General features: G+C 38.3%; 1 protein-coding gene across 3 annotated transcripts in view; it reads right to left on the bottom strand.

Annotated features, from left to right (window-relative positions):
* DPP4 (dipeptidyl peptidase 4) overlaps window positions 1-27414 on the bottom strand; it is a 76350-nt gene that overhangs the window by 46518 nt on the left and 2418 nt on the right. For all 3 annotated transcript variants that reach the window (XM_085066642.1, XM_085066643.1, XM_085066641.1), the window contains exons 3-21: window positions 21359-21448; window positions 20714-20808; window positions 20517-20591; window positions 18581-18633; window positions 18407-18479; window positions 17131-17251; window positions 16557-16717; window positions 14611-14714; window positions 11127-11256; window positions 10943-10987; window positions 7858-7962; window positions 7692-7759; window positions 7447-7500; window positions 6863-6987; window positions 5866-5913; window positions 5294-5392; window positions 3236-3305; window positions 1439-1633; window positions 499-553 (exon numbers count right to left, since the gene is read on the bottom strand). In XM_085066642.1, the coding sequence (XP_084922768.1) occupies window positions 499-553; window positions 1439-1633; window positions 3236-3305; window positions 5294-5392; window positions 5866-5913; window positions 6863-6987; window positions 7447-7500; window positions 7692-7759; window positions 7858-7962; window positions 10943-10987; window positions 11127-11256; window positions 14611-14714; window positions 16557-16717; window positions 17131-17251; window positions 18407-18479; window positions 18581-18633; window positions 20517-20591; window positions 20714-20808; window positions 21359-21448 (1766 nt within the window). The remainder of the gene's footprint in view (window positions 1-498; window positions 554-1438; window positions 1634-3235; window positions 3306-5293; window positions 5393-5865; window positions 5914-6862; window positions 6988-7446; window positions 7501-7691; window positions 7760-7857; window positions 7963-10942; window positions 10988-11126; window positions 11257-14610; window positions 14715-16556; window positions 16718-17130; window positions 17252-18406; window positions 18480-18580; window positions 18634-20516; window positions 20592-20713; window positions 20809-21358; window positions 21449-27414) is intronic.

The following is a 27414-nucleotide window of genomic DNA, read 5'->3' as shown; positions in this document are numbered from 1 at the left end:
AGCTGAGGGGGTATGTATATGCTATTAAACACTTCCATCTACTGTGACAGGTTTTAAAGATGCATCAACTCAGAGAAATCTGGCCTCTGCTTGCAAATACCACGATAACCACGCCACACAGCTAGCTCACGAATAATTTCACATCTTTTTTTAAAAATCAGTCATCCAACTAAAGAGATACTGGTGAATATATACTTGGATTTTTTTTCTTTTTAGTATCGGTTCATACTGTGCACAGGAACTTGGCAGCATATGTTTAAATTGCTTTTTAATCCCTGCTTTTTAATCCTAATTTCTCTTACAAAGGCTCCTGAATGGTTGCAAAGGGCAATATAAAAAAGCACTTTTAAGATGCACTTAATCAGCTCAAGTACTGGACTGTGCTGTGACCCCAGAGGTGACTCACATGAAGCACTACAGGATCTCACACACATGGCAGCACAACAAATAATTGTTACCATTAAATATTACTCCTGACAAAATAATTTGAGTACTTACCCAACCCCAAATAGCTATTCTGTTCTTATCAACAAATCTCATTTCAGAAAATTTTCTGAAAGCAAACAGAGTAATTAAACACTTAACGAATTGCAAGTATCTACCATTCTACAGACATGCCTATTTCCCATCAAGTCTGCTTCTTTATATTGTACAAATAAGCATTTCCCCCTCCATCATAGTGACTGCATATGAAAATATACAATAATTCAGGCACATGTGCCTTTAGGAAATTTAGAAAAACGTCGGTGCATATGACATGCTAAAACCGCTGAACCCACACTCACTGACATTTGTAAGGTATAAAGTTAGATTTCACTATCTGCCTTTTTTTAAAAGATGCACAACAATCAAATTGCAGCAGTAAGGAACAGGCCAACACATGTAAATCCAGTCACCATTAAAAAAAAAATCAAGAAGATTGTGAAATTATACTTGTTTAAACTCCTTAACATTTTAAAATCCCACAAAAAAACCCTCTAAGATCACTTCATTGCAATTCTGAGAGATCCATACTGTGATTGCTTGTTTTTGTGAGGTTCTACAAGCACAAACCAAGTGACAAACATGAACTATGATTTAAAGGCTGAGTATTTCACACAAGTAATTCTTCCACAACAAAAACTTGCAAAAATCTTGAAGTAAAACTTCCATCTCCAAGTTCCTTGGTAGCATGTTCTTCCACTAATTTGACACATATCATCTCTATAAAATCAGAGATATGGTTAATTGGTACTACAGCATTAACTCTTCTCTCTTTTTAAGCATGAAATGATGGTTGGCCCATAAATGACACCCTTCAGTGTAAAAAATTAAGCAGAATGGAGTTACTTTTTTGCCAATAATTTCAAGATGACGGTTTGAAACCTTCTCTTTTTTCCCCCATACACACTAAACACGTAAAAGAAGGAGCAGGTGTTGACCTTTCCCTGTAGCTCACCTGGCTGCTTCTATCTGATCTTCCACTTCATATGTTCCCAGCCTTCTGTTTATTGCATGCATAATTTCATCCCCTTGGTAGCCGCTGCCCCTGCCGTCGAAGCTGGCCACGATGATCTGCTCCGTGCTTGCCAGGTAAGTAGCCCAGCTGATCCTGAACACTTTGTCCACTTTCTGACTGCAAGGTCCTGCATACCTGAGTGAAAAGTGCCACAAAATTCAGGCATTTACTCTCCACTCATTCTCACACTGAGCATTTGAAATACAGTTATTGCTGACAATTTTGGCCTCTAAAGCAGGGTAATCTTTTAAATTAAACCGAGGAAACAAGGAAAGCATCACGGACTGACTTAAAAGTGCCACTAAAAGCAATATGCTTTTTTAAAACTTCTGCTGTTGAAAAAGAAAGCAGACTGGATTTTTTGTTTGTTTTACTCCTTTCTGCTCTAATAAGAAACCTTCATTATTTTGACTTAAAGCAGCTCATCAGAAATCCACGCCAAATTTTCTTTTGTGATGGCATATCTAGTCACCTGAGTTTCAAAGTGATGTTCTCTAGCTATTTCTGTTCCATTCACCCATGATTTACTTCATTTAAGTCTGAAATCAACTAATAGTCTTCAACTAGAAAAATGAAAAATACCATTTTCTGCATTTTCAGTGTTTCACTGCCCTGAACTATTTCTTATGCAGGCTGAGAAAAAGGAAGCAAAACTGTAATTTTATACTTTTACTTTAAAATATTTCAGGAGCACTTGACCATTATGAAATCACACGCTTAGTGCCTCGATGCTAAAATTCTGTGTGGTGCACTAGTCTAGCCACTGTTCAACAGAGTAAGAAATAGAAGAATGGCTCTTATGGCTCTGTAGCCCACTGTTATCAGTTTTAAGAGCAAAGAAAAAAAACTACTGAGAATTCTTTAATTCAAGCTATGGATACTTCTAAAGTAATTTCTGACATTAAGATCACCTTGAACCAGAGGTGATCCTGACAAAGGTCCATGTAAGTCAGTAAGAATAGTATCAAAACCAAAACAAGTCTTAAGAAGCCCAGAGCACTGCCTGTTCATTAAAAAGTTCAACAGGCCTATCAAAAAGCCTATAAAAAAGTGATTCCTAATTGCATTATAAAAACATGTATCTAACAATTAACAGCTCGTTTCCTTAGAGAGCTGCCTTTTTGTAAAAAGAGGAAAAGCTTAATATTTTTATATTAATTCATAGCTAAAATTCAGTAATTCCCATTTAAAAGAAAACATACCAGGATGAACAGAAGCACCTGAGGAAGACCAGATCAAACCAAACCGCACACGCTCATGGTTTTGTATTTACGAAAAAAATCACAGCAAATGCAATTCTGATCACAGTATGATGTTTGTCAACACTGGCTGACAGTCAAGTATCACAGAAAAAATGCAATGTCACACACACTACTTCAGCTTTAGGATACAAGGCTTATTCAAGGTTTCACTCTGAAATGTCATTTCATTGCAGATTATTCCTAAAGAACTTCAGGAGCAGAGCAGGATGTAAGCTAACATGAACATGCTGGCTGTTAAATCACAGAATGTATCTGCCCCAGTGCCACCACCAGGGTACATGCTCATTAAGCATTGCAGCATCTTAAGGCACAGGAATCACCACGAACTGGGATACACCTCCATTTTTCATTCCATCTTAAAACTACTTCAAGGAGTAATTAGAAAACATGTCAGTTTTGTGTTTCCTTATTAAGAACATTTGATGTAGATGAAAGTGATTATTAACACAACACTGCCATGTAATTGAAAACTTACACATCAAGGAGCAGAGGGTACTTCTTTGATGAATCGAAATAGGGAGGCAGTATCATCTGATACCACAGGTCTGAAAGTGAGAAGAGTTTGACTTAGGTCAGCTCTCCAGTGAAATTGTGTGACATGCATTACAACTCATACAAGAGCACATTTGAGCCACCCCCTAAAAATTAAAAAGCTGTTTCATCTGAACTGTCCTAATACATACAGGTAAAAGTTCCTAGCTAATCTAGTAATTTTAAAAAATGTTTTACAGTTAAGTTAGCAGAAAGTAATAAAATCTGGGGACTCAACATGCTGTCTCATGACATTATTCTAAGCTTTCATGTGAAACTCGTTGTGTCTCTACAGTGGTAAATCTAACACAGGCTCAAAAATAAAATTTCTCTCCCAGCAGAGGAAAGAAATTCTATATATTCTGAACCTGCCAGATAGACTTTGCATGACAGTTTGTAAAGCATCCCAGAAACATATCCAAGTATCTATTATTTTTGAAGCAATATTGATTCCAGTTCCATTCATGTTATTCCTTCTACCGAAGTTGGCTGTGAGCTGAGCATTTTAAATGCACACCATAGAAGTTTTGCAAACTGAATGGCTCAACTGTTCACTCATGAATTTTAAGAGATTTGATGCTGCAAGGAGCCACAAGGCAATGCTGATGGACTGCACTGCAGCAATAGTCAGAGTGCAAATGTTACAGAAATTTGCCCAGATGTGAATATGCAAGGCATCAGAACACTGAAACATTAACAATCTAAATTGAACACATTAAAATGCTAATTTTAACTTTTGCATACTCTATAGTCAGAAGGGTGGATTTCTTCTCTAATAACATACATGGATTTGTGAGCAGACTTGAAACTTTAAGTAGCACTACATAAATGCATTTGTTTCTCCTATTTTTGACATTAAAAATAGATTCCCCTTACCCAAAAGCTTTTACCCTGAAGACATGAAGTAGTAAGAACAAAGAGGAATAAAAAAAAATGAATATACAACTGATAGCATGAAGAACATCTTTAAATCTCCATCTTGCCTGGAAGATTTCATCTTTAGCCCTAGTAAAAATGTGACAGAAATAAAAGACAGAAAACACAGAGATAAAGAGAGTTATTATATAAATAAGGTAACAGTGAAAGAAGGGAGGCATCAAAAAGAACAGTTATCAATGACTGACCTAGCTCAATACAGTTCATCAAATGTAATTCCTTTAAGAATATCTGCTCATTTCATCAGGAGGAAGTTTGCCATGAAGAGGAAAGCTAGTAGCAAAGGCTGGAGCAAGAACAGGTCAGACAGGTACCAGGCCTCCCACTGCTGGGCTCTCTGCTGCTGCTCAGCCTAAGAGCACACCAAGAACATTTCTCTACCCAAATTCTGAGGAGTACCACTCACAAAGCATTAACAGTTCATTTTCTAGCATTTTGTTCTGGTCTGTATCCATGTTTATGCAGACTTAGAGCGTGAATGTGCTTTCAAGAGTGACTATTCAATCCAAATATTCCCCCACACAATGTCAAAGGTGATGGTGTTGAAATGTTGCTTAAATGTTTTCTCAGGATTTTCCATTTAGATTGGGTGTTTTTCATAGTAACTGAACTTCTCCACTTTCCCAACCTACTAACACAAACCAAAGGGACTTGCACCTGCAAATTAGAAAGACCTACTTGAATTTTTAATGTAATTTAAATTCAACAATGATTAAGAGCTTTGTGCCTCAACCTCATTTCTCTTATTTATTTAATGCATTGTTAGAGACTTCTGTTCTTCTGTTTATTATAGAGGAAAAAAGGAGTTAAACCACTTCATCATGGAAACATGAAGATATCACACTAGAAAAAAGCATATTTTAGATAAGAATATTTTGGGATTTCAGAAAAAAAATGCAAAATGTTTGGAAATGTCCAAAAAAAATCATCTTGCCTCTAAGTTCTGAATAACTGCAATAATTCCCATTACACCCATCTGTCCTGTCATGCTGCTCAGCAGAAGACCTTGAATCACTTGATGAAAAAGCAGGGGTGGAGGGAAGGTAAAAGGTATTTTTGAACTTACTGTATCCACCAATACTAAGGGTGCCAAATTCTTTTGAAGGCATCTGAATATCTTTCAATGAATTGTCCAGTTCAGTGTTATTTTCCAAGTATCTGAGGACTAAATAACAGCGTAAGTAAGATTCAAAGACTAAACTTTTTTTTTAAATGCATTGCCCTTTAATTATCAACTACTTTAAATATTAAACCTGAGATGATGGCAACTCCCATTACAGTTTTAGTTTACTGCAGTTTTTGTTTTTCCTCTCAGATTCAATGTTTACAACATAGTTTTACTTCTGTTATTTTTTCCCCCATTTTTCATCTAAATGCAGTTTCCAAGAAACTGAACAATTATCCAGTAAATAAGTCATACATTACTCACTGTTTTCTAACTCAGTGTAAAATAATGTTAAATAAACTATGGATAAAAATATGCCAAGCCAAAGAATTTATTCTTCTGGTAATTATTTAAAATTAAATTTACCCTTTATAACTGACATTTTTATTATTGTACTATGCAATGAGAACAAAATTAGAATAAACTTACAGTGCAATTTTCTGGCTCAACATAAATTAAAGACATTTCCATACCTTGATCATCAGTGCTTCTGTGCAGAGTAGACATGGGCAGGCCAGGACCTGTTAACAGGGCACAAAACCTTCATGTTTGCATGCTGGCTTGAAACACAACCCTTGTAAAGTAATTGGAAATGGGTGAATCATAAAAGCTCAGAACTCGTTTCCCTCCAGTCTGCTCAAGCTGAATTTTAAGTTAGTAGGGCCCAAATTCAAGTCACAGGATCCCACAAAATATCCAGACAGTCTCAGAGATGAACCACATGACTGTGAAGAACTGAATTTCCACTCTTCAGGATGTCTATGCCTTGGTTGTCAACCATGGTTTGGCCATCAGGAAGCCTTGACACAAAGCATACAGCAGTTGTCTTCAACCACTTTAACAATCTGACAGAAAATTCCCTATCTGCTGTCTGTCCTTCTAGCCCACAGATTAAGGAAGGTCTTGGCATGTTAAAAGCCAATATATATTTCAATTTAAACAAATTTTGGAGACGGTTTGATTTTTCCCACCCTTTGATTAATTTAACCCCTGTACTATGTAGCAGGAGCACTTACAGGTCACAGACAGACTACAGTCACGCTGCTTACCTCGTGTTACATTACTTGGATTTTTTTCTTGACCAGCACTATCTATCTTAATTTTATTCTCATACACAAAGCACTGCTCTTTACCCAGTCTGTTGCTTGTCACACTTTCAGAGCCTCCAAATTCCTTCTGCAGGCAGAGCTCCCTGCAAATCTCTCGAGGAGATGTGCAGTGGACAGGAGTGTTTTGCAGCTCTTTCAGGTCCACTGACAGATAGAACTAACAAGTTTTATCCCAGTAATTTTTGTCGAGGTACTTTTGAGCCTAGGAGGCAGTATGTTCTTCCACTGCCAATACATTTATCCAATGTTATCAACACATATCATTGTTACACAGTACATATCAAGATCCTGACGAAGTGAACTTCACCACCCAACTAATCAGCGAGTCATGTTTATGTCAATTAATTCTGGATACACTCACCGAGACAATTTAGCTGATAATACTGTGCGTCTTTGCTGAAGGACACAGAATAATACTGGCATCTTTTTTCATCCAGATCACAGCTAACACATTTAGCAGAATTTGGACTGCTTTCCAAGAGCACTCTGCAAAGTAAATGAGCTTCATCTCAGAGATTACTTTTTTTTTAAGCTATGCTAAACCAATATATGCTTTTTAAATAAGGTGGCCGAATGAAATATGTTAAAATTCAGAAGTGGTAGAAACTGATTAAAAAACTAGAGAAAACATACTTTAAATGCTTTACTTCAATTAATACTAGAATTATAATCATAGAAAAAAAAAAAAAGAGGGTTTTTTTTAGGGGTTTGTTGCTTGCGGATTGGTTGTTTCTTGTCATATATTCCCTTTATTAACTAAATTTATAGAAAAATATTTCAGTTATTTTTGCAGTTTATACTTTTACACTGATTTTCATTAAATATCCTAAAGAAGATCCCACATTATGCTGAACATCCTAATCTTTAAGTTTTCAATGATTATTCTTTAGGTTTCTTTTTCAATGACAACAATTCTACTCATACCGCAGAAAAAATAATTCTTACTTATAAAGATTTCTTCCTCCTGGCATTCCACCTTTTTCATTACTAATGTAGTATCTATAAGAGCAAAACATACTGGTTTTAGTACAATATTTACAGTACAGTATTGAGAAATTTTATTTTAAATGTTTAAATCAGATTTTTAATGAGTTAAATGACACCTTCTCCCTGTTCTCTCTCTCTGCTTTCTTACACCCTTGTCACCAGCCCTTAGGATAGGAAGTGTTACCTTATTCACAAATACTCACAAAAATTTATTGGTTACAGCTTCTATGCTGATTACTTCCCATTTTCCTGAAGTAATAGCTACTGGAGCCTGGAGCAGGGGAAAAGGCAAGGCAAAAAGTAGAACATGAAGCTCCTTGATGACCAGGAGAACCACGAGGCAGCAGTGACCCACAGAACATTGCTCACCTGAGAGCCGTTTATGGAATGGATGTGCTGATATCCTGCTGCGTCGCTGAGGATCCTGTAGTAGGTAGCATTGTCGGGTGCAAAGTGAGGGACAGATGGCTGGAACTTGAACACAAGAGAGATGTCTACTAAAGCAAAGAAACCCAAAACTCCGGATCCAAAGCAATGAATTTAGGTTTTAATATCTCTAACCAGGAGTCTCAAGGCTTGAAACAAGGCATCAATGAATGTACTGCAAACATTTTTGCCTTCTGACTTGGTAGGTATAACCTGTAGCCATCACACTTAAAATAAACACACCTGAAATACTTTCCTGCTCCTTAAGCAGTAGAATTTCCTAAGTATTAGTCCTGGTAGTGATCCATGCCCGCCCCCCCCCACCCCTTGAATCTGAAGTATTTGCAGTGTTCTCAGTTTTCTACAACGTTAGGAAACAATATGTGCATCTACTTTCAAAGGCACTCTTTTTTCTGTCCAATGCAGCTGTAACCTTTAAAAATGTAAACTTTGCAAATTCCTGCTTTTCTTGCGTTTCCCATTTTAAAGCACGTATTAGTGAACAAATTCTTTGAACTCATTTTTTATTTTAGCTTAACAGTGAAAAATGTCCTGCTGTATTAAAAAAAACCAAGCTGCTTTCCAAGAGAAAATTTTGCTAGTAAGTAGGTGATTACAGAATGTCAGAGAACTCAAACTGGAATAATATTTTCATGAAGGAAGTAACCATTTATCAACTGAGAGTGACGGAAATGAATCAATTTCTTCTGTTGACTGCCATTTGAATGTGCTACATATGGTAGAAAAAAAGATAGGAATGAAATTGAGCTGAATGAAATAAAACTTATTTCTGTGATAAATACCCAAAGGATCTAAATGCTAATTAGGCAACTGACAATACAACTGCCTCAGAGATGTTATACCCATTTTGAAATGATGAAACAAAGCTGACGTGATTTGCCTCCAGTCATTCAGAAAGCAATGACAGAAATTAAGTCTTCCTAACCATGTGCTCCAAATAACCTCTCATTCTTCCCAAGCAATATTTTTGCAAAAAGTAACCTGGCAAATATTTTGCTAGCTTTTCCCTCATCACACTATTGCTTTTTCAAAGTGTGACTTTTCCTTCAATTCAACTGGCAGCTCTAACAGCTGATGACCTGGAAGCTTTATACAGTAATGCAGGCTTTTCTAAGCATTCTCAGTTTAAACATAATTTCATCTCTACTAAAAAAAAAAACAAAACAAAACCACACCAACAAAAAAACTAACAAAACCCTTCCCCCCTCCCAACACATAAAAAAATTAGTTACAAAGAGAGGAGTGTGTATCTGTATTCTACACACATATGTAATTTAATCTGTGTATATATATGTGTGTGTGTGTGTGCGCGCATATATACATCTCACTAATGTATAAAAATATTCCTTATCAGTCAAGTATCATTTTATCATCCCTAAGTAGGTAAAAATAGAAGAACAAATATACCTTTCCTATCCCCTCTTCAACCCTCCCTACTCTCCATTCCCTTCTCAAATCCAAGAATCATACAGTGAGATTATCATTTCTTCCAACAGCTCCTAAGAAGTGGGTTGTCTCTTTAAAAGAAACAAAAAACCAACAACCTAGTTTAGTGGCACAGACTTGCATTTTGCCCTCTCATTTTGCACAACTGTTTACAAAGTCTGCAGCTTGATCATCACATTGTCTAATTGTGAAGCCTTTGCTGCAGAGAAGCAAAATGTGTCAGCGTTAAGGCCTTCCTTTCCATATCAAATTTGACAGCAGGTGGGTTGATCTCTCATCTTCATACTGCGGATGATTTCATCCCTGCTGTTGCCTCCCTCTTTGCATTTCTTTAAACTTTCATTTTTGACTTCAAAAGTGAATTAGTGACTAAAGCATAATCAGTGTGTGGAAAATGCGGGAGTGGAAAGTGTACTCTGTGTTCTCATCAAAAACTCTGAAACTCATTTCTCCCTCCAAATCTGAACTTTTGCATCTCTGCTTCACTTCCCCCAGATCTTCTGTGTAGTTCATTAGGTGCCTACTCTCTACCATGTACAAAAGGACTGAGAGGCAGCTTGGAAAGCATCATCCAGACAGCAGCGGCTGGTTTGGGAGAAGTGCATGGAAATTTTGGTCTGGACAGTTACATGCATCTTGTCCCCATTTTTCCTCAATGGGTATGTCATGTGGGGGAAAAATAAATAAATAAGTAGCCCCAATTAAAACCTGGAATGGTTTGTTGCAACCTGATACACTATTTTTGTCCCCTATACCTTTCTTCCAATGTGACTCAAAGGTTACAGGTAACACTTTTTAGTACATTTTATTCCCTAGGTCTTTCTGGAGCTGGCAGGAAGAAAGCAGGCAAACCAGCACAGCTGGCAACTCCCCAGAACAAAGAGAATTATGAACCTTGGTTCCTGTGTTTCCCCCCGCTACCTACTGCTACCAAAGCAGCAGGACAGAAGTAGAAAGGAGTGTGGAAAGGGTGCTATGCTTTTGGAAAGCTGAACATAAAATCACAGAATTGTAGAATGGTGCAGGTTGGAAAGGACTTTAAAGCTCATCTTGTTCCAACCCCCTGCCATAGGCAAGGACAGCTTTCACTAGACCAGGGTGCTCAAAGTCCCATCCAACTCAGCCTTGAACACTTCCAAGGACAGGACATCCACAGCTTCTCTGGGCAACCTGTGCCAGTGCCTCACCACGGTCACAGTAAAGAATTTCTTTCCAATACCTAATCTGACCTACTCTTTCAACTTAAAGCCATTACCTCTTGTCCTGTCAGCAAGATGCACAGGTCACAGAGTGCATGATTAGAGCTCCTGCCATGCTGCACTGTCAGCCCAGCCTGGGAGCCCAGAACTCATTACCCACAAATAATAAAGCTTAACCACAGGTGTAGGGTGACAGAGCAGCTCCATTTGAGACCATTTTTTCCCTGCACATGTAAAATGCAGCAAGTGAGAGGACTGGACCTACACACAAAAGGCACTGCAAAATGCAACAGGCTCATGTGAAATTCTCACAGTCACCAGAATTATTTAGCATGTAGCAGTTTTAGAAATCGAATACTCACTCTGCCAATCCAGCCAGTTGTACTCTTTTCTGTAAGTTGTTTTTCCTAAAAAAACCAAACAATTCCACAACAATTATGTTTATTTTACATCAGACTTTATTTCTACAAAGATAAACATACAGATATACTCTACTCCTTTCTAGTTTCATTTACCATTGCAACTCTCCCCCCTAATTTTTCTTACCTTTGGGCATGACCAAGTAGCATTTTCAAAGTCACAGACTGTGAGGACTGAAAAATTCTGAATTCTTCTGAGCCACTGCAGACAAATCCTTTCATCTGTCACCCATGTTACAACACTCAAATAATGATCCCTGAAAACAGCAACAGCATAAGATATTTAAAATTCTCTCTGTAATAGTATACCATACAATAGCATTCAGCAGTTAACTGAATGAGGCTCATCTGGCTATTTTCATTTCAATCTACTCCTCAACAATAAACAATGATGGAAATGTAATTGAGCTATTTTGTTATCAATTGCTTCTGCTGCTAGTAGATGCCTTGGTTATTTTCAGAGACACAATAAAGAATTAGATGGCTTGTACAAACCCACTTCCAGAAACACTGCAATTAAATTTTAACAGCTATTCTCTAATGCATAAAATAATAGCTACTCCAGACTGTTCATAAATCTTGTACTGTGTGCATCTAGAGGAAATTCTTCTGAATATTAAGTTATATGTGCCTTAGATTTAGGAATTTTATCCTTAGCTGCCTGAAGTTGGTTGCTGGCAATTATTTTCTGAGAGATACATACTTTTGCTCAATTTAGTAGTTATTTCCATTAATTAAAATGGAGGAAGAGATCATACCAAAACCAGATATTACTATCTGAATATTTTACTTTCATCTTCAGAATACCACCCAGTTGACATGAAGATGGGAGTATGTGAAAAAAAAATCCTTTTCACGAATATTCCTGTATATTAATTTTAAAAAGGCACCACATAAAATTTAGTGGCTTTGTTTACCATAACGATCTGTTAGATGTACTGTCTTTTCTTATTTTAGATCTCTTCTATCTCCTCAAAGCCTTATGAACTAAAATAAAACAAACTTCCCCTCCAAGGCAAGTATACATTTTTAACCGTAATTTGCACATTTGACTTAGTTCCAAGTTCATGTTCCCTTTTCCCCCAAAGTTAGTTAACAAAAATGTGTGGGAAGTTTTGTGATAAGAGTATCTTTGTGATCACTGCAGTTTGGGGAGGGAAACACTACAATTAGTGTGGATGGATTAAAAATATATATCAGCTGGTTACCAAAAACCTTCAGATTTATTTCTAGATTACAGTTTCAAAATCATGTTTGGGAAAGGTCTATTTTTGCATTTATATTTGACTGGGAAGTCAGCAGGTCATTTAATTGCTACTGTCATTGAGTCTGCAGGAGCTTGTTTGGGAAAAAAAAGGAAAAAGGAAAAGGCCATTCTTCATGTACCTGTAATTGTAGTTCCCCTTGTTTTTTATAAGGAGAATTAGTCCCACAGTTTTTATTCCTTCAAAGTGAGAGATGTTAACAATTCTGGTGACTATAAATCATTCATCAGACAAGATTTGACATTACAAGGAAAACAAGCAAAAATATTATTTATCAAGCTATTTCAATACGTATCTCTCCCCTGTGAGATTGGGAATTCACCTTCACATGAAAGGTTAACTAAGCTGATATTAACTCAAGTATGAAGTACAGTAGTTTTGCACTGCTCTTCCTCATTTGTTTCTGAGAAGGGATACTCTGCAAACATTTTACTCAGAAGTCAGCTTATTTTAGGACAGATCATTTCAGACAAGAAGGATTCATTCCCTTCATCCTCCTGCTGGCTAACAGAAGTCCCCTTTACCCATGGTGCCAAAACCAGTGCTTAAATGCTGGATGGATTTCATGCTGGTTATTCATGCAAAGAATATCAGGTTTCAAGTATCATCACATGGCAAAGCAGTCATTACAGATTCTTGCAGTTTTTCTTGACAAATAAAACTCCTCCTCTGCAACATTAAGTGCACTGTGCCCCCTTCAAATGTGGGGGTACAATTGCTGCTCATCCAAGCTCTGGATAATGCCATAACAGGCAACCATTTGCTGGGCCACTGCCCCTTGACATCCCCAGCCAGGCAGGTGGAGTGAGGTATGCTGCCAATTCCAATTTGCTTTTGCTCAAAATTTAGCTCCATGGAAGTAAAAACAGAATTTTCCACCACAAAAGCAAACCCTTCCTGTCACACAGTGGTATAAATATAAACACCATGTAAATATGCAATACTTTGTGCTTCCAGATGAAAAACTACCCAACAACAACATTGCATATTGCTCACCTTTTCCTACTCATGTACCTTTTCTCGTAAAATTCCCCAAGAATCATTCTGGCCACCTCAACTTTTGCAGGACACATAATTTTTGCAGGACACATTATTTGGATCAGGCATTGGCAGAAGCAATGAGTTTTGATCCTTGAATTCATCATTCAAGATTTATCTTTGTATTAATCCTGGTTAACAGAGTGTTAAATTAATTTAAAAATGGATGAACTCCATATAACTCACGCCTCTGTCAGCCAGATGGGTACAAGGCTGAAGGTAGCTGATGGTTATTCTCCTCACATCAACTTCTATAAGGTGTTAACAAAAGGTAAAACATAACTCTAAGACAGCAGAGAGCTTAATCAGTACTGAGCAGTATGTAAAGGGCTTTTAATTCTAAAGCACTGAAATTCTGGAGGAAAACAAGGCACGACAGCTATCTAACATGTAGCTACTGCAGTGTGACTGTAACGGAAGGATAAAGAACAACATATTCAAAAGAACTGCATCTCTGCTAACACATGGATGTTACACACTGCTGAGGGCTGAAATGGAAGAGCACTGATTTTCCAGTTATAGCTTTTTGGCCCCCACGCATAAAATGCTGGTTTTATGCACAAGCTAACAGACCTTTGTTTTTTTTCCTGGTTTATCAATATAACCTGTGCTTTCATACCCATCATGTTTCTAAGTGCAAACCTCTAAAACATTTCCACAATACTGTTAAAAAGAAAAAAACAAAACCCAAGATCTGGGATACCAAATTGTGTGCATGCACTTCAAATTGATGTAGCTGCTCTTTACAAAATACATTTATATCATGTTGTGCATTTCCAGTGGCATTTTGAGGAATACAATTTTCCATTTACTCTGAGAGGTGCTGATTTTCACCATCTTCCCAAAGAAAACAAACATTTTAAGCATAAATCTGAAGACAACCATGATACCTTGCCTTAGCAAGGAGTCTGCTTCCAATGAAATCAAATCTTCACTTACCATTAAGGTTTTGTTTTGTTGGGTTTTTTTCCCCAGTGAATTGGAATACATATATTATAATTTGATTATACGAAAACTTGCTCATATTAAAGTTGTACTGTGAAATGACTTCACCATAGTTAGACTCCACTGAATGTGATGAGCCAAGAACTTGTCACATTCTGAATATAACATACATGGAATATGCCATCTATATATAATCACTAGGAGGATAATCTCTGTGCAGATTTTCTCTGGTAAATCTTGCTGCTACCAGAGCCACATTACAGGGAAAAACTGCCATATACACTCACTACAGGGAGGTCACATATAAAAGCTCCTCCTCTCCCATCAAAAGAAAAAATCAAATATTTAACCAAAATTTCTCACCTTGACTTTATTTCTTCAGGTGGAGAAATTTCAACAGACCTGAAACCGGGAAGTGATGTGGTATCCACAATAAAGAATCGCACCGTTGGATTTGTAGCTCCTGCCTAAAAATAAAATTTTTCATTGTACTTTTGAAGAGAGAATATTCTTGGTGAAATAAGCGTTTGAAATTATAGATGAATAAGTTACTACAGACAGAAAGGTAAAACCAGCCAACTGCAAACATGTGAAAAGGCAAGTTCCTAAATGCAGTTTTTAAGATTGATACATAAATGAACCTTTGTATTTTTCAGGCAAAAGTGTTAGTTACACATTTCTAGGCAAGAAAGACTACTACATTTAGAAACAATCATAGGGCTTGCTGTATTGGGCCATATCTCATCCTGTATGCCACACACAGTACCTAGCAGAGAATCAAATCCATTGCCAACACACAGGAAACTTCTCCATGGAAGAAGCACCTTACATTAAGTAATCATATCCCAGCTGCCTATATCACCATCAAAGCTGTGACTGCAGCACACACTCCACTGTCTCTAATGTAAAGCTACTGACAGCAAAACAGTTGTGTCAGTAAGGGCTCGTCTGATATTAACTAGCCAAGTCCTCATGGTAACAGCTAGATAGCTGTACTGCATCCACCTCCAGAAGTCAGCAATATTCCAAACAAAAGGGGTTTGCAGTAAAATGTATAATTTAAATTGGCAATTCATCTTACACCTCTCTCTCTTCTCAGGGGCAATGCTCCCAGCAGAGCTGTCAGTGACCCCTCTGGGGGAGGCTCCAAGGGCATAGGAAATGGCTGTGTGCTCCAGAACCTTTGGGAAGGGCTGATCACAGCTGCTGCAGAGAAAGCTGAGCTTGGCACTAACAGGGCAGTTCTTCCACCAGGCACCGCTACCAGATGAGCAATCAGCTGGCTGCATCAGCTGTCCTGCCCTGGTTAATTGAGAGTGAAAATATCTTCCTGGGATGGGCAGATCATCATGGACCACCCTGGGGCAGGGCAGGGGAGACATATATGGATGCCTTAAGCCACCACAGAGCATAAACACCCAGGTATGAAGAGAAAGAACTAAAAGTGATGGGCTTGAGATGATTTCAACCCATCTATTCCTTCCCAGCAATGGGGATGCCTGGCACTGTGATGGTGAGCGTGTTATGGACACCAGCTATGAGAACATGTTTGTATTGACACTCAGCAGGGCAGGGCAATTGTGTAATTTGTAAAAGTTTAATTTGTATTTGTTTTGTGTCTTAAGTGCATTGCTCAGATAACCCAAAATCCCTTATAAGGTCACACAACTTCACAAAGGTTAGTCTTGTATGAAACATGAAACTCTCTACATGTAGAGCACATGAAGGAACCTGTCAGAGCACTTTGCACACTCTCAGCCCATTCAGCCCAGTGCCAACTGTGCCATGAGCAGTGGGAATAAAGTCACACAGAGAGGAGGGGGAAGGAGAAGGAGCTGCTTGCACTAAAGGTTTCACTCTGAGAGCTAAACTGGAAGAGCTTTAGGTGTGGGGAAAAAATCTCCTTCAGCAGATTCCTCCTCTTTCTCTCAATACAGGCAACTGAAAATGCTGGATTACTTGAAGAGGATTCCATTATCAATACCATGCACAACCCTAACAAAATGTATATCTGCCTAATGCTTTGTACCAACTCCCTGAGAGATTTTTTTAGCTCAACATCTACTCGCTACCCCCAAATTTTATGGGGAAACAACAAAACCTTAAATCATACTTTTTTTCCTCTATTTTCTTTCCCCTGGAGATAATAAAATACTTTAACATTGCCAGATGCTGTTGACTTCAGAAAGAGTAATCACAGCAAGCTGTTGAGGAGAGACAGACAATATTTTCATTAGCAGGAGCTGATTAAATGAGACTACTCTCTTAATGAAACCACGGAACAAACATGTTTAATAAATAACACAGACCTTGGGATACGGGATTTTAATGGTCTTTGGATACTGCAAGGTGTCCTCAGAATAAAAGGAATACTCTATAACAGGAACATTTGTATCATTAAAGGCTGCATATGCCAAAAAATTGCCATTTGGAGACCACCACAGAGCAGAATGGGTGCCAAACATTTCCTCTGAAAGAGATGCAAATGTATTTAGGTTAGAATTGGTAAGTTAGCTCTCCTATCCTAGGTGCTGTCCCAATTAGTTTTTAATAGGATTTCTTTTAAAATTGAAGTTCAGATACTAAACTGCAGACTGCTTGTTGGGGTTCTGAAATGAGACATTAGATTAATGTTTATAATCTATCTGAGAAGCTAATTCACACTTAAGATTTACAGTGACACAGTGCAAGTTAGGCAAACTCACTTCCATTTTTAGATCCTCACAGTAGCCAGGTATTAAGCTCAGATAAGGATGCATGTTTCTTTTAAAGTACAGACTTTGATTAATTTGAATTTTTCAATGGTAAGGAATAAAATTATAATTACAATAAACCAAAGATTTTACATCATAATGTAAAGTAAAACTTGCTTGATGTAGTTACCTTCATAAACCCAATCTGGTATTCCATTGAAAATTTTATTTTCTTCTCCATTTTGAGTGATTTGCACAGGTTCTGCTGTTGGTGAAGCTTTTACATAAACGTTATTATTCCAAACATATGCCTGCAAAAAATCATTGTGATGACAATTACTATTATAGTAAATCCTCCTTCCTTTCTTTAGTTCATCTACTGAGCAATGTACAGCAGATCACAAAAACTGTCTTTAGAAGCTGCATTTCACCAAACAGCATTGATACTTAACAAACTTGGAATTGCTAATACATACAATAACACAAAGCAGTGGCAGCAACCTAACTTCAGGCCTAGATGCAAAAAACAAATCAACTATGGTAAGTGGCATAAAGTTTTGAAAATCTTACAATTCATTTTCAGCCAAATACAAGTTTCCTTTCCTTCATCAGGAGGTATTTTCCATGAATTTGTCTTTCAAAGAAAACTATCAGTGCTTTGGTAAAACATTCACTGGGGTCTCAGTGCTGCCAATAGATCTGCAAAGATGGTACATTTCTTCAGTAACACTCAGAACTCTAGTTTTTGGCACCTGCCTGCCTCTCTAAACACCCCTGGTTTTCATCTCCAATAACTGAAGAACATAGTTTTATTTCAGAGCTCTGCTCCAAGAGGCAGAAAGCTCTTTTCAACCTCCTTTGCATCTTTCTTCCTTATAATTCACATACTACAAGCAAAAAGAACAAATGAACACCACATTCTCCTGTTACAGCCCAGTGCTCACCACAGGGAATACACAAGCCTTGCAAATGCAGTGGTTGCCATCCACTGACATGGACTGGAGGGGAGGGCAGGAAGAAAACAACAGTGGGAAAGAATACAAAACAGATTTTAATCCTCTAATCTCATTACATGCACCCATCAAGTGAAACTCCATTGATTATTGTGTAATTAGGAGATAAAAATCACAGTGATTGTTAAATAGACAATTGTAATGCTGCTGTCTTTGAAAGGGATGAGCTACTGTCTGCAACTGTAAAAACACAACGTTCCTGTGCATTTGTGCATTTCATGACTACTGGGGCCACTACTTACCTTCAGGAATGCATTTTAGTTAAAGAACAAAACAAAACACACAGAAGGACTTTGGAGTCTTTCCAGCAACAGTAGTCAAATCTGAAACTAGTTCAGCTACTTTACGTAGCAGTAGGAAAGTCCCAAAACCTCAAAGGTACAGACAAGGTGAGTTTCCATGTCATGTGTATGAAAATGACTGCTGATACAAGTTTTACTTATCTTTACTAACCAGTTTATGACCAACAGGTGACCAGGATATATACTGTGTATCATTAGGTAGTAGTCCATCATCTAAGATAGAACTGGAAAAACAAAAACAAAATACAGGCAAGAGAAATCAGTGAAATGATGTTTCACTGCAAAAGAATGTTAAAATTACATCTTATGTGCAAAAATTACTGACCTGCTACTGAAACTATAGATGTGATAGGAAGCTGTAAAGGAATGCCTCCACAACTGCAAAACAATTATTTTAATATTAGGAAAATAAATTTCGCCATGTTTCATATCTCTTGCAGTTTGAATTACCCCTGAAAACCTCCTCATGATTTTTCTTAACATAGAGAGAACACAATGAACATACAAGGCTAACAGATCTCTACTAGGTTTAAGGAAAGACTAAAGACTTTCCACCCCTCTGGGGTGATTGCTTAAATACTATTACAGAGGCCATTGACTGATAAAAGACAGAGATACAGATGCCAGAGATACTGCAGATATTCAGAAATCCTTGTAGCTACATGGCAGACAATCATCAGTGTGCAGCTAATCCTCCTCCTTGCGCTTTACTGGCTCACTTTCTCTTTTCTGTCTCATTTTTCATGTTGTATTATTTAATTTGGCATCTTATTTTACAGTAGTTCTCACAAGTCCCAGCAGCATGTCTATAGCAGTTCCTCCAGTACCAGGATGACCTATTCCCATTCATATTGTCACAGAAATAAAGCCCTTCTCTGAGAAATCTGCCTCTTGAAATCTGTATCACTCTGTGGGCACTGAACAGAGAGAAGATGATGATGATAATGCAGACACATTTAACATGCTCACTACGTGGGGCTGGAGAGGTTTGATTTAGCCCACAGTGTTGACATGTTGCAATAATGCTACCTTCTATGGGGGTTCTTGGATATTTGCATGAAGATATAAACCAACAACTTAGTACTACACAGCCAGATGGCTATTACATAACAAGCGTCTACATCCTCATGATTCATTTTGTTAGTTTCTTTGCAATAAAGATTAATAATAACAGAACTTTCAATCACTCTATTATATAAAGGTTAAAAGATCTTGCTTCAGTATTACAATAAAATTAACTCTTATGAATGCAACAAATAAAATACTACAGAGCAATAAGTTACAATCACAGGGGATGTGTAGGGTGGCTGGTAAAATATTAGGCATTTTGTGGCCACTAATAATGCAGTGAGAAGTCTAATAATTCTGAAAAAATCAGAAAGAAAAAAGGTAACTAGCTTAATAGGACCCAGCAAGGAAGCTAAAACTGAAAAAACCTGATGACTGAGTGCACAGTGTCTGGCACAGTGCAAGAGTCACTCTGGGACTGCAAGGCCAGGACATGCAGGCAGTGCTCAAGTATTTGTACATTGCACAAGTCAGCACTGAACTTTTTATAAACAAATCAGGCAGTTCTCCAGAAAAAAAAAGGAAGGAACACAGTCTCAGTGCACAAACTGCACAGCAAATAATCACCTCCATTAGGCTTCTCAATTGGCACACAGAGCCAGGTTTTCATGCCACCTGGCATAGCTGTGGGTTGACCTTTGTTGCACAGTTCAGCACCATGCCAGGATGAGGCATTCTGCTGAAGGCTTTTCACGTGCTACTCTGCTCCAAGCTCAAGCCTTCTTTTAAGCACATGCAGCTTCTCATTCACCTCAGTTTTAAACTCTTACCTCCTACCACCACAATATAACAACCACATATATATATAGCATACACATACAAGCATATGTATACCAGCATATCTACTCATCACTTCTCCTTACCCACACAACTCCTGGGACAACCATGCCTATCTACTCTCCTAGACTGTCTTCCCAGATAAACCATCCAGCCTTGTTCTCCTTGTGATAACTCTCCATCTACTTTTTATCCAGATGCTTTTTTCCCTTAGGCAGTCAAGTCTCTTCTGCTAAGCTCACAATACAGACAATACAGTCTCTTCTCCTGCCTGCTCAGTTTGACTATTCCCTTACAAACATCCATCACATTCATCCGTCCTCCTGCATTTCCCTCATATTCTATCAGCCTCCCAGTTGTTCCCAAACCTTTATTTCCCAGATTCCCATCATCCTCAGATGTAAAGGCACTTGTACCTTTGTATAGCTGTATTGCAGAAGAGCAAACTTTTGGTCAGGAGACAATATAACTGTGCTTGCCTGGTACTCATCCTGTCAACAAAGGAAGGGCAAAAGAAACATATTAAGCACTGATTCAAAAGACTGTGCAAAACAAAATACAAAATTCAATACCTTTTCCAATGTCTGCATATATCACATATAAGTAGACATACTAGTGTTGTATTTGCCAGGATTACTGAGGATGCTCCAGTGTCAGCATTGATACTTAGGATGTCCCCATTATCTGTTTTGTGAAGATACTGATTTCCTAAAAGCACAGGAGAAATGACAATAAAATGTAAGAAAAATGCTCACCAGTTATTTTTCTTTTCCCTTTGTGTTTTTAAGTAGGAAATAAAATTCAAAAATATGCTCAGAGTTGTGTTTCCCAATTCTATAATGAAAGGATGCTTATACACAGGAATGTTCACAAAATGTGGTCCTTGGACTCCCAGCATCAACCTTTTAGCATCCTTTCCCTTGGGGCACTAGGCACACTCAAAAGGAACAGCAGCCTGTCTCTCCCTGTTCCCTGGCAGCCCAATGCACAGGAAGCTGACACACCTCAGAGGAGGGTAACATGCTTCTACCAAAAAGCACAGAAGTAAGTATGCTCTTTCAGCAGGAGAATATAGCTTGCCATGAACGTGAGCATGTATCTAAGGGAAACAAGGAATCAACTCTTTGAGCTACACACCAGTCTGTAACGGTACTATCAAATAATTCGACTCTTTTCAAGATGCAGTAGTCACCTCACCATGAAGATACGTGCTTACTGAAGGCAGTATATCTTCTAGTTGTATGTATAAATAAATTACCTGAAATCCACTCCAAATTATGTGTTTTGTACTTATAGTCATTGTTCAAATAATTCTGTAGAGTGTATGTTGCTCCTGAAGGGGTATTTTCTGAAAGAAATAGACAGAAGAGACATTTTGATGTTGCAGAAAATTGCTCCACCCCAGCTTAACCTGGTTACTGAGCAGGTTTTAGTTGCTAGCTATTAAAGTGTTTTAGGTAACCATCTCTAAAGTGGTAGCGGGAGGAAGGCAATAAAACTTTATTGTAAGGTAAATTCAGCAGGCATAAAATAAAGGAGAGTCAGTGTGATCACTCAACAAACTCATGGAAATAAGGATACCTTTTTGACAGTGACAAAAATGACCAGAAGACCTCTGGCACTCATCTCAGCAAATATGTACTCCTCAAAAGCTAGAAAGAAGTGATCTTAGTGCCCTTCTCCCCAGGCTCAACTCTGGGAAGTTCACTGCAGGCCCCAACTGCTAATAATTGCAATTGTGAATCATTTGCTCATCCTTAAACTCAAATTTCAGAAATGTCTCGAATTAAAAAAAACCCTAAAAATCTGAGAAGCAGAAAAATATCCAAGGAAGATCTAATTAAAACAAAAAAAAAAAAAAAAAGAAAAAAAGAAAAAAAGAAAAAAAAAGAATAACAAACACTTCCTGATAAGATTATGATGAAAATAATTGATTAAATATTTTTCCCTCTTTTGATGTGTTTTTCACCAAGGTATCTTAAAGTTTATTTCAGCATTACAATTTTTACTGGAAAATTAAAGCCAACTAACTGGGTTAGTCTGCAAAGACCACGTGAAAGTTTGAATCTAGTTAAGCTAGTAAGTTTGGTCATCGGCTTCAGCACACTGCAGTCAGCTCCTATGTAAGGCATTTCTTTCTTACTGCCTGCAGTGCACAAGCTTCTTTTTCCAAAGTATAAAACGTAATAACAAGTCAGTCTGTAAGTCTTTGTGATCTTTTTCCTCTGAAAACAAAGACTACAGATTTTAAATTCAGGTGTGCAATTCTCTCCCTGCATCCTCCCTGCCTTTTTTTTTTAATGGAAATGTAAAACTACTTTCATCTACCTGCATCTACCTTTATACCTACAAGGTCCAGAAGGGAAGGAATTTTAATTTCAACAGGCTAAATCAAAAGACTAGAATAAAAGCAACTGATAAAAATCAACCAAGATGCTAACCTGCCTATATCTATTCTGAGAGCCCCAGTCCTTCTGATACTTTTAAATTGTATATACACAGCACAGACTGTACAACCACCACTGCAATAAAAGCCAAGAGACATTACAATGATTTTAGTCTAAAATGCTCAGAAAATATTAAAAAAAAGGTTGCTCAATTGTATCAATTCCATCTGAAATGTGACTATTTAAAAAGAATACTAGGCTGGATTTATTGCTCTTGGAAGTTTCTGTGAGAATATTAATTTCTCAGGTTATTTATTTAACTGAATATTTAATTTGATGGATCACGAACAAGTGGGTATTTAATATTCATACACAGTTGTCTAGTTGGGAATATGACTTCTTCCTAATCGAGAAAGTGTCATTTTCAATCAGAGGGGCTTCGGAAAGCAACAAAATTCTCTCTTGGAAAAGGAGAAGCAATTTAAGACAGGTGGCTGATGAACAGGTTTAGGGATTTTTCCAAACTGATGAATGTTTCTCTCCCTGGTGACATACATATTTTGCTAAGGTCTCATTACTAAAAATCAGGCCACTATTAAGATTTGTTGGCTATGTATAAAATTAAAATTTCATTTTCTGTCAACACCTTCTACATAGTATCTGAATATGAAAACATACACCAAGCTGTAAGGGTACAGTCAGAGAAGTTCTAGTTGAAGCATTTTCTTAATTTACCAGATAGGCCATTACCAGTATATTCTTACTTATCCACATTGTGTCACCGACCAAAGATACAAAACATACATTGAATTCCAAATTTTGGTACTTCTTGCTCAGATTCCATTTGAAAAGAAGAGTCAAACAGGTTTATTTTGACAAAATAAAGTAATCACTGACATTCAAGAGCATTTTATTGGCTTTGAAGATTGTACACAGGTCAATGGATGTTCGTATTTTCGCAAAACTGCTTCTTTAACTCTTAGGTTCCTCAGAGACGCTGCAAAGACTGAATTTTATTGCTATTTTTCTTCTTCAACAATTACACACCCAGACTGATTTTTCTAAATCCCAAATGACTAGCTTTAGCTTCCAATGCTCAGTATTGGGGCCAGTTCTGTTTAATAATCTTTATCAATGCTTTGGACAAGGGGATTGAGTGCATCTTCATTAAATTCTCAGATGACACCAAGTTGGGCAGGAGTGCTGATCTGCTGGAGGGCAGGAAGGTTCTGCAGAGGGATCTGGACAGGCTGGATTGATGGACTGAGGCAAATTCTCTGGGGTTCAGCAAGTGCCAGGTCCTACACCAGGGTTACAACAACGCCAGGCAGAGCTACAGGCTGGGCAGAGCGGCTGGAAAGTGGCTCAGTGGGAAAGGACCTGGGGGTGTTGATCAACACAGAGCTGAGCATCAGCCAGTGTGTGCCCAGGAGGCCAAGAAGGACACTGGCACCCTGGCTTGTATCAGGGACAGTGTGGCCAGGATGCCACACTAGCAGGAACAGGGCAGTGATTGTCCCTCTCTGCTTGGCACAGGTGAGGCCACACCTTGAGAGCTGTGTCCAGTTCTGGGCTCCTCAATTCAAGACAGACATGGAGGAGCCAGAGTGTGTCTGGAGAAGCACAAGCCATATGAGGAGGGGCTGAGGGAGCTGGGGGTGCTTAGCCTGGAGAGGAGGAGGCTCGGGGGGAATGTTATCCCTCTCTACAACTACCTGAAAGGAGGTTGTAGCCAGATGGGAGTCAGGCTCTTCTCCCAGGCACACAGCGACTGGACAAGGGCAAATAGCTTCAAGCTGTGCCAGAGGAGGTTCAGGCTGGACATCAGGAGAATTTTTTTTCACTGAAAGGGTGGTTGAGTATTGGAAAGGAGTGCTCATGGAAGTGGTGGAGTCACCATCCCTGCAAATGTTCGAGAGATGACCGGATGTGCTATGGTTTAATTGATAAAGGGGTGTTTGACCAAAGGTTGGACTTGATGATCTTGGACGTCTTTCCCACTCTTAATTATTCTGTGATTCATCTCTACCCTGGTCTTGCTCCTGGCAGTACATATGTATTTCCACTGTCATAATGATATGCCGAAAAAAATTAGATCATAATATCCCTGTTACAACAGTAAAACCATAAGTCCTTCTGCAAAGAACATTCTTAACTTTTTATGTAAGTAGTACTCATACAAAGTTGATAAACAATTCTGTTTGAATTCTGGAATTTTTTATTAATATGCCACCCACTCTTAAGAGAAAAGTGGAGTTGGTTTCTGTAGATGTGAGGTGTTGACATTGTTTAACCCCAGCTGGCAAATAAGCACCACTCAGCCACTCCCTTCCTTCCTCCCTCGCCCTCAGTGAAGATGGGGAGAGTCAGCAAAAAATAAACCCATTGGTTGAGATAAGAACAGTTTAATGATTGTAATAAAACTAAATATAATACTCCTAATAATAGCAGTAATATTTGCAATGAAAAGGAGAGTGAGAGGAATAAAACCTGAGAAAGACAAGTGATGCTCACCACCCACTGACCAATGTCCAGTCTGTCCAGGCAGTGATCAGCACCTCACAGCCAACCCCCCATTAAGACAAGCATGGCCTTCTATGTTATGAAATACTCCTTTGGCCAGATTGGGTCAGCTGTCCTGGACATGCTCCCTCCCAGCTCCTTGTGCACCTGCTCCCTGGCAGAGCCTGGCAAACTGCTGTCCATGACTTCTTGTTGCTACACACTTAGTAGTAGTACTTACTACTCAGGAAGCACTACTTAGCAACAACCAAAACATCAGTGTGTTATCAACATGATTCTCATACTGATCCCGAAACAGAGCACTGTACCAGCTACCAAGAAGAAAATTACCTGATTCCCAGCCAAAACCAGGACAGGTATAAAGCAAACAAGAAGTGAACTATTGTGTAAGGTTTAAGGTATGACATCACCATACCAAAACCTAAACATGCTGACAAATTATTTTTGGGATAGGTATTGGCTATTTCCCAGTGTCAAGGCACATTTTACTAATTTCCATGAGCAATTAAAAAAAAATGCAAGAATTTAAATGACTTTAATCCATGGCAAACTATAAAAGCAGTAATATTGGAAGCTTTACTGCATGTTCACCCCTACAGAGAGAGACTAGAGAAACCACAAAAATGGAAAGACAAGTGCAAGCATGATGTTCAGCAGTAATGAGAAAGGAATAGAGAAATTATGAAAATCAGAAAAGGTGAATGGTTATTGACATTTCAAAGTGACAGCAGAACAAGGTCAAGAATGATCTTAAATCAAAGCATGTAACTTAGGAGCAGTGGGAAATATGCAATGGAATCCTGGCTGATTCAGTAGTCAGAAAAGTAAGAGACATTTTAGGCTAGTTTTTCCAAACCTGATGTTTCCCTGTTTCCCCTCCAACATGTGTAAAAGAATACTCTAACTCTTCCCCCCTTCCTGTACACTCAAGGCCCCAGTTAATGCCTATGTGACAGAGCACTGAAGTAGATTTCCAGCAAAAAAGTAGATAAAAACTACTTTGCTGGGTCAGGCCAAAGGTTCACTTCACCCAGAATTCTATTCAATACCCAGGAGGTGATACAGGACTTTCAGGAGAGACCATAACCAATGACTGGCTGCTGTGACAACAGCTGGAGCAGGTCATCCAAAGCTACTCCATGGAGCTGCAGAGACTTCCCCAGAGGGATTTAATCATTAACTTTGTAATCAATAGCTCTGGAATCCCTCTCAAATTTACCCCATCTCATGCAAGGCAAGCAAGAATGGCAGAAGTGTTCTACAGATACCAATCCACTGTTGATAATTGGGTTTTATATTACATTACTCAACATTTGAATTACAGTGTAGATAACTGAGTTAAATGACAGTTACAGAAGTCAAGGACATGAAGCAGGAAAATGTTCCCTATCTTTTCAGACTCACAAAGAACCCTCAGGCACCTTAAGGTCATTAACTTCCCCAGGACCTTCTTGTTCTTCCAGCCTCGTCTAGGCACATTTCTATCAAAAGATCACAAAAGCACACACATAGTATCATCTAATCATGGTGGCCATGATCCTTCTCATTTGGTGACTATCTCGCCCTTGGAGAATTCAACCTGTGGCTAAAGAAATGAAGAAACTGCCTGGCCTGTGGACAGGCAAACCTCACTCTTATGCTATCTATGACTTGTTCATAGCAGCAGAATAATAGTAAATACTGCATTGTCTCCTTCCTGCTCTCAGCATTGGCTGCTCATCCTCCCACTCCTGGCCTTCCTGCCCAGCTGGAACAAGACCTGCAGTTAGAGAACTGGTAAAGTTATAAATGGACATAGGATGTTTCAATCTGCCTTTCACATGGAAGGTTATAGAAGAAAAAACCTATGAGAAGTGTAAGCAAATTGGTGAATCATGAACAGACAGACCAAAATTTTTTTATAAAATAGTCATGTTTTAAGGGTAACCACTTGCTACTGTAGTCACTTGTTGGATAGCTCCTCAAAGACCAACAATGCTTTAATCAACAGACTTCAAATGGAAGCCCCAAGGCTGTTTTGAAATTAAACTGTTTGTTGCAAGTAGCACCATGTGGTTATTAAATATAAAACAAGGTGTCAAAATAGGCAGTGGCTCTAAATGTAATGTATAGAATGTTGTACAGAGTTCTGTCAGCAGACCCTCAAGCTAAATGGTGAAGGGCTGCATCCCAAATTAGGGAATCACTGCAAATTTAAGTCTGCACTATTTGTCCATGCTAAATGTCCACAAGAGAAGAAGCAGAAGTTCCCTTTGCCAGGCCTACAGGACAGCCAACAAGCCAGAACTCTGCTGGAGAGGCAAAATTTCACTACCTTTCACAGCACTGGAGGCTCTTTATCAAATTAACTATGTGCTGCAAGACTACTAAGCTCATGAAATAAAAGAACATTAAGAAGCATGGC

This window comes from Lichenostomus cassidix, chromosome 7 (genome assembly GCF_008360975.1).
Source record: "Lichenostomus cassidix isolate B80296 chromosome 7, HeHo_3.0, whole genome shotgun sequence".
Lineage (NCBI taxonomy): Eukaryota > Metazoa > Chordata > Aves > Passeriformes > Meliphagidae > Lichenostomus > Lichenostomus cassidix.
Note: the sequence above shows the minus strand (reverse complement) of the source record. Positions and strands in the feature narration are given on the sequence as shown.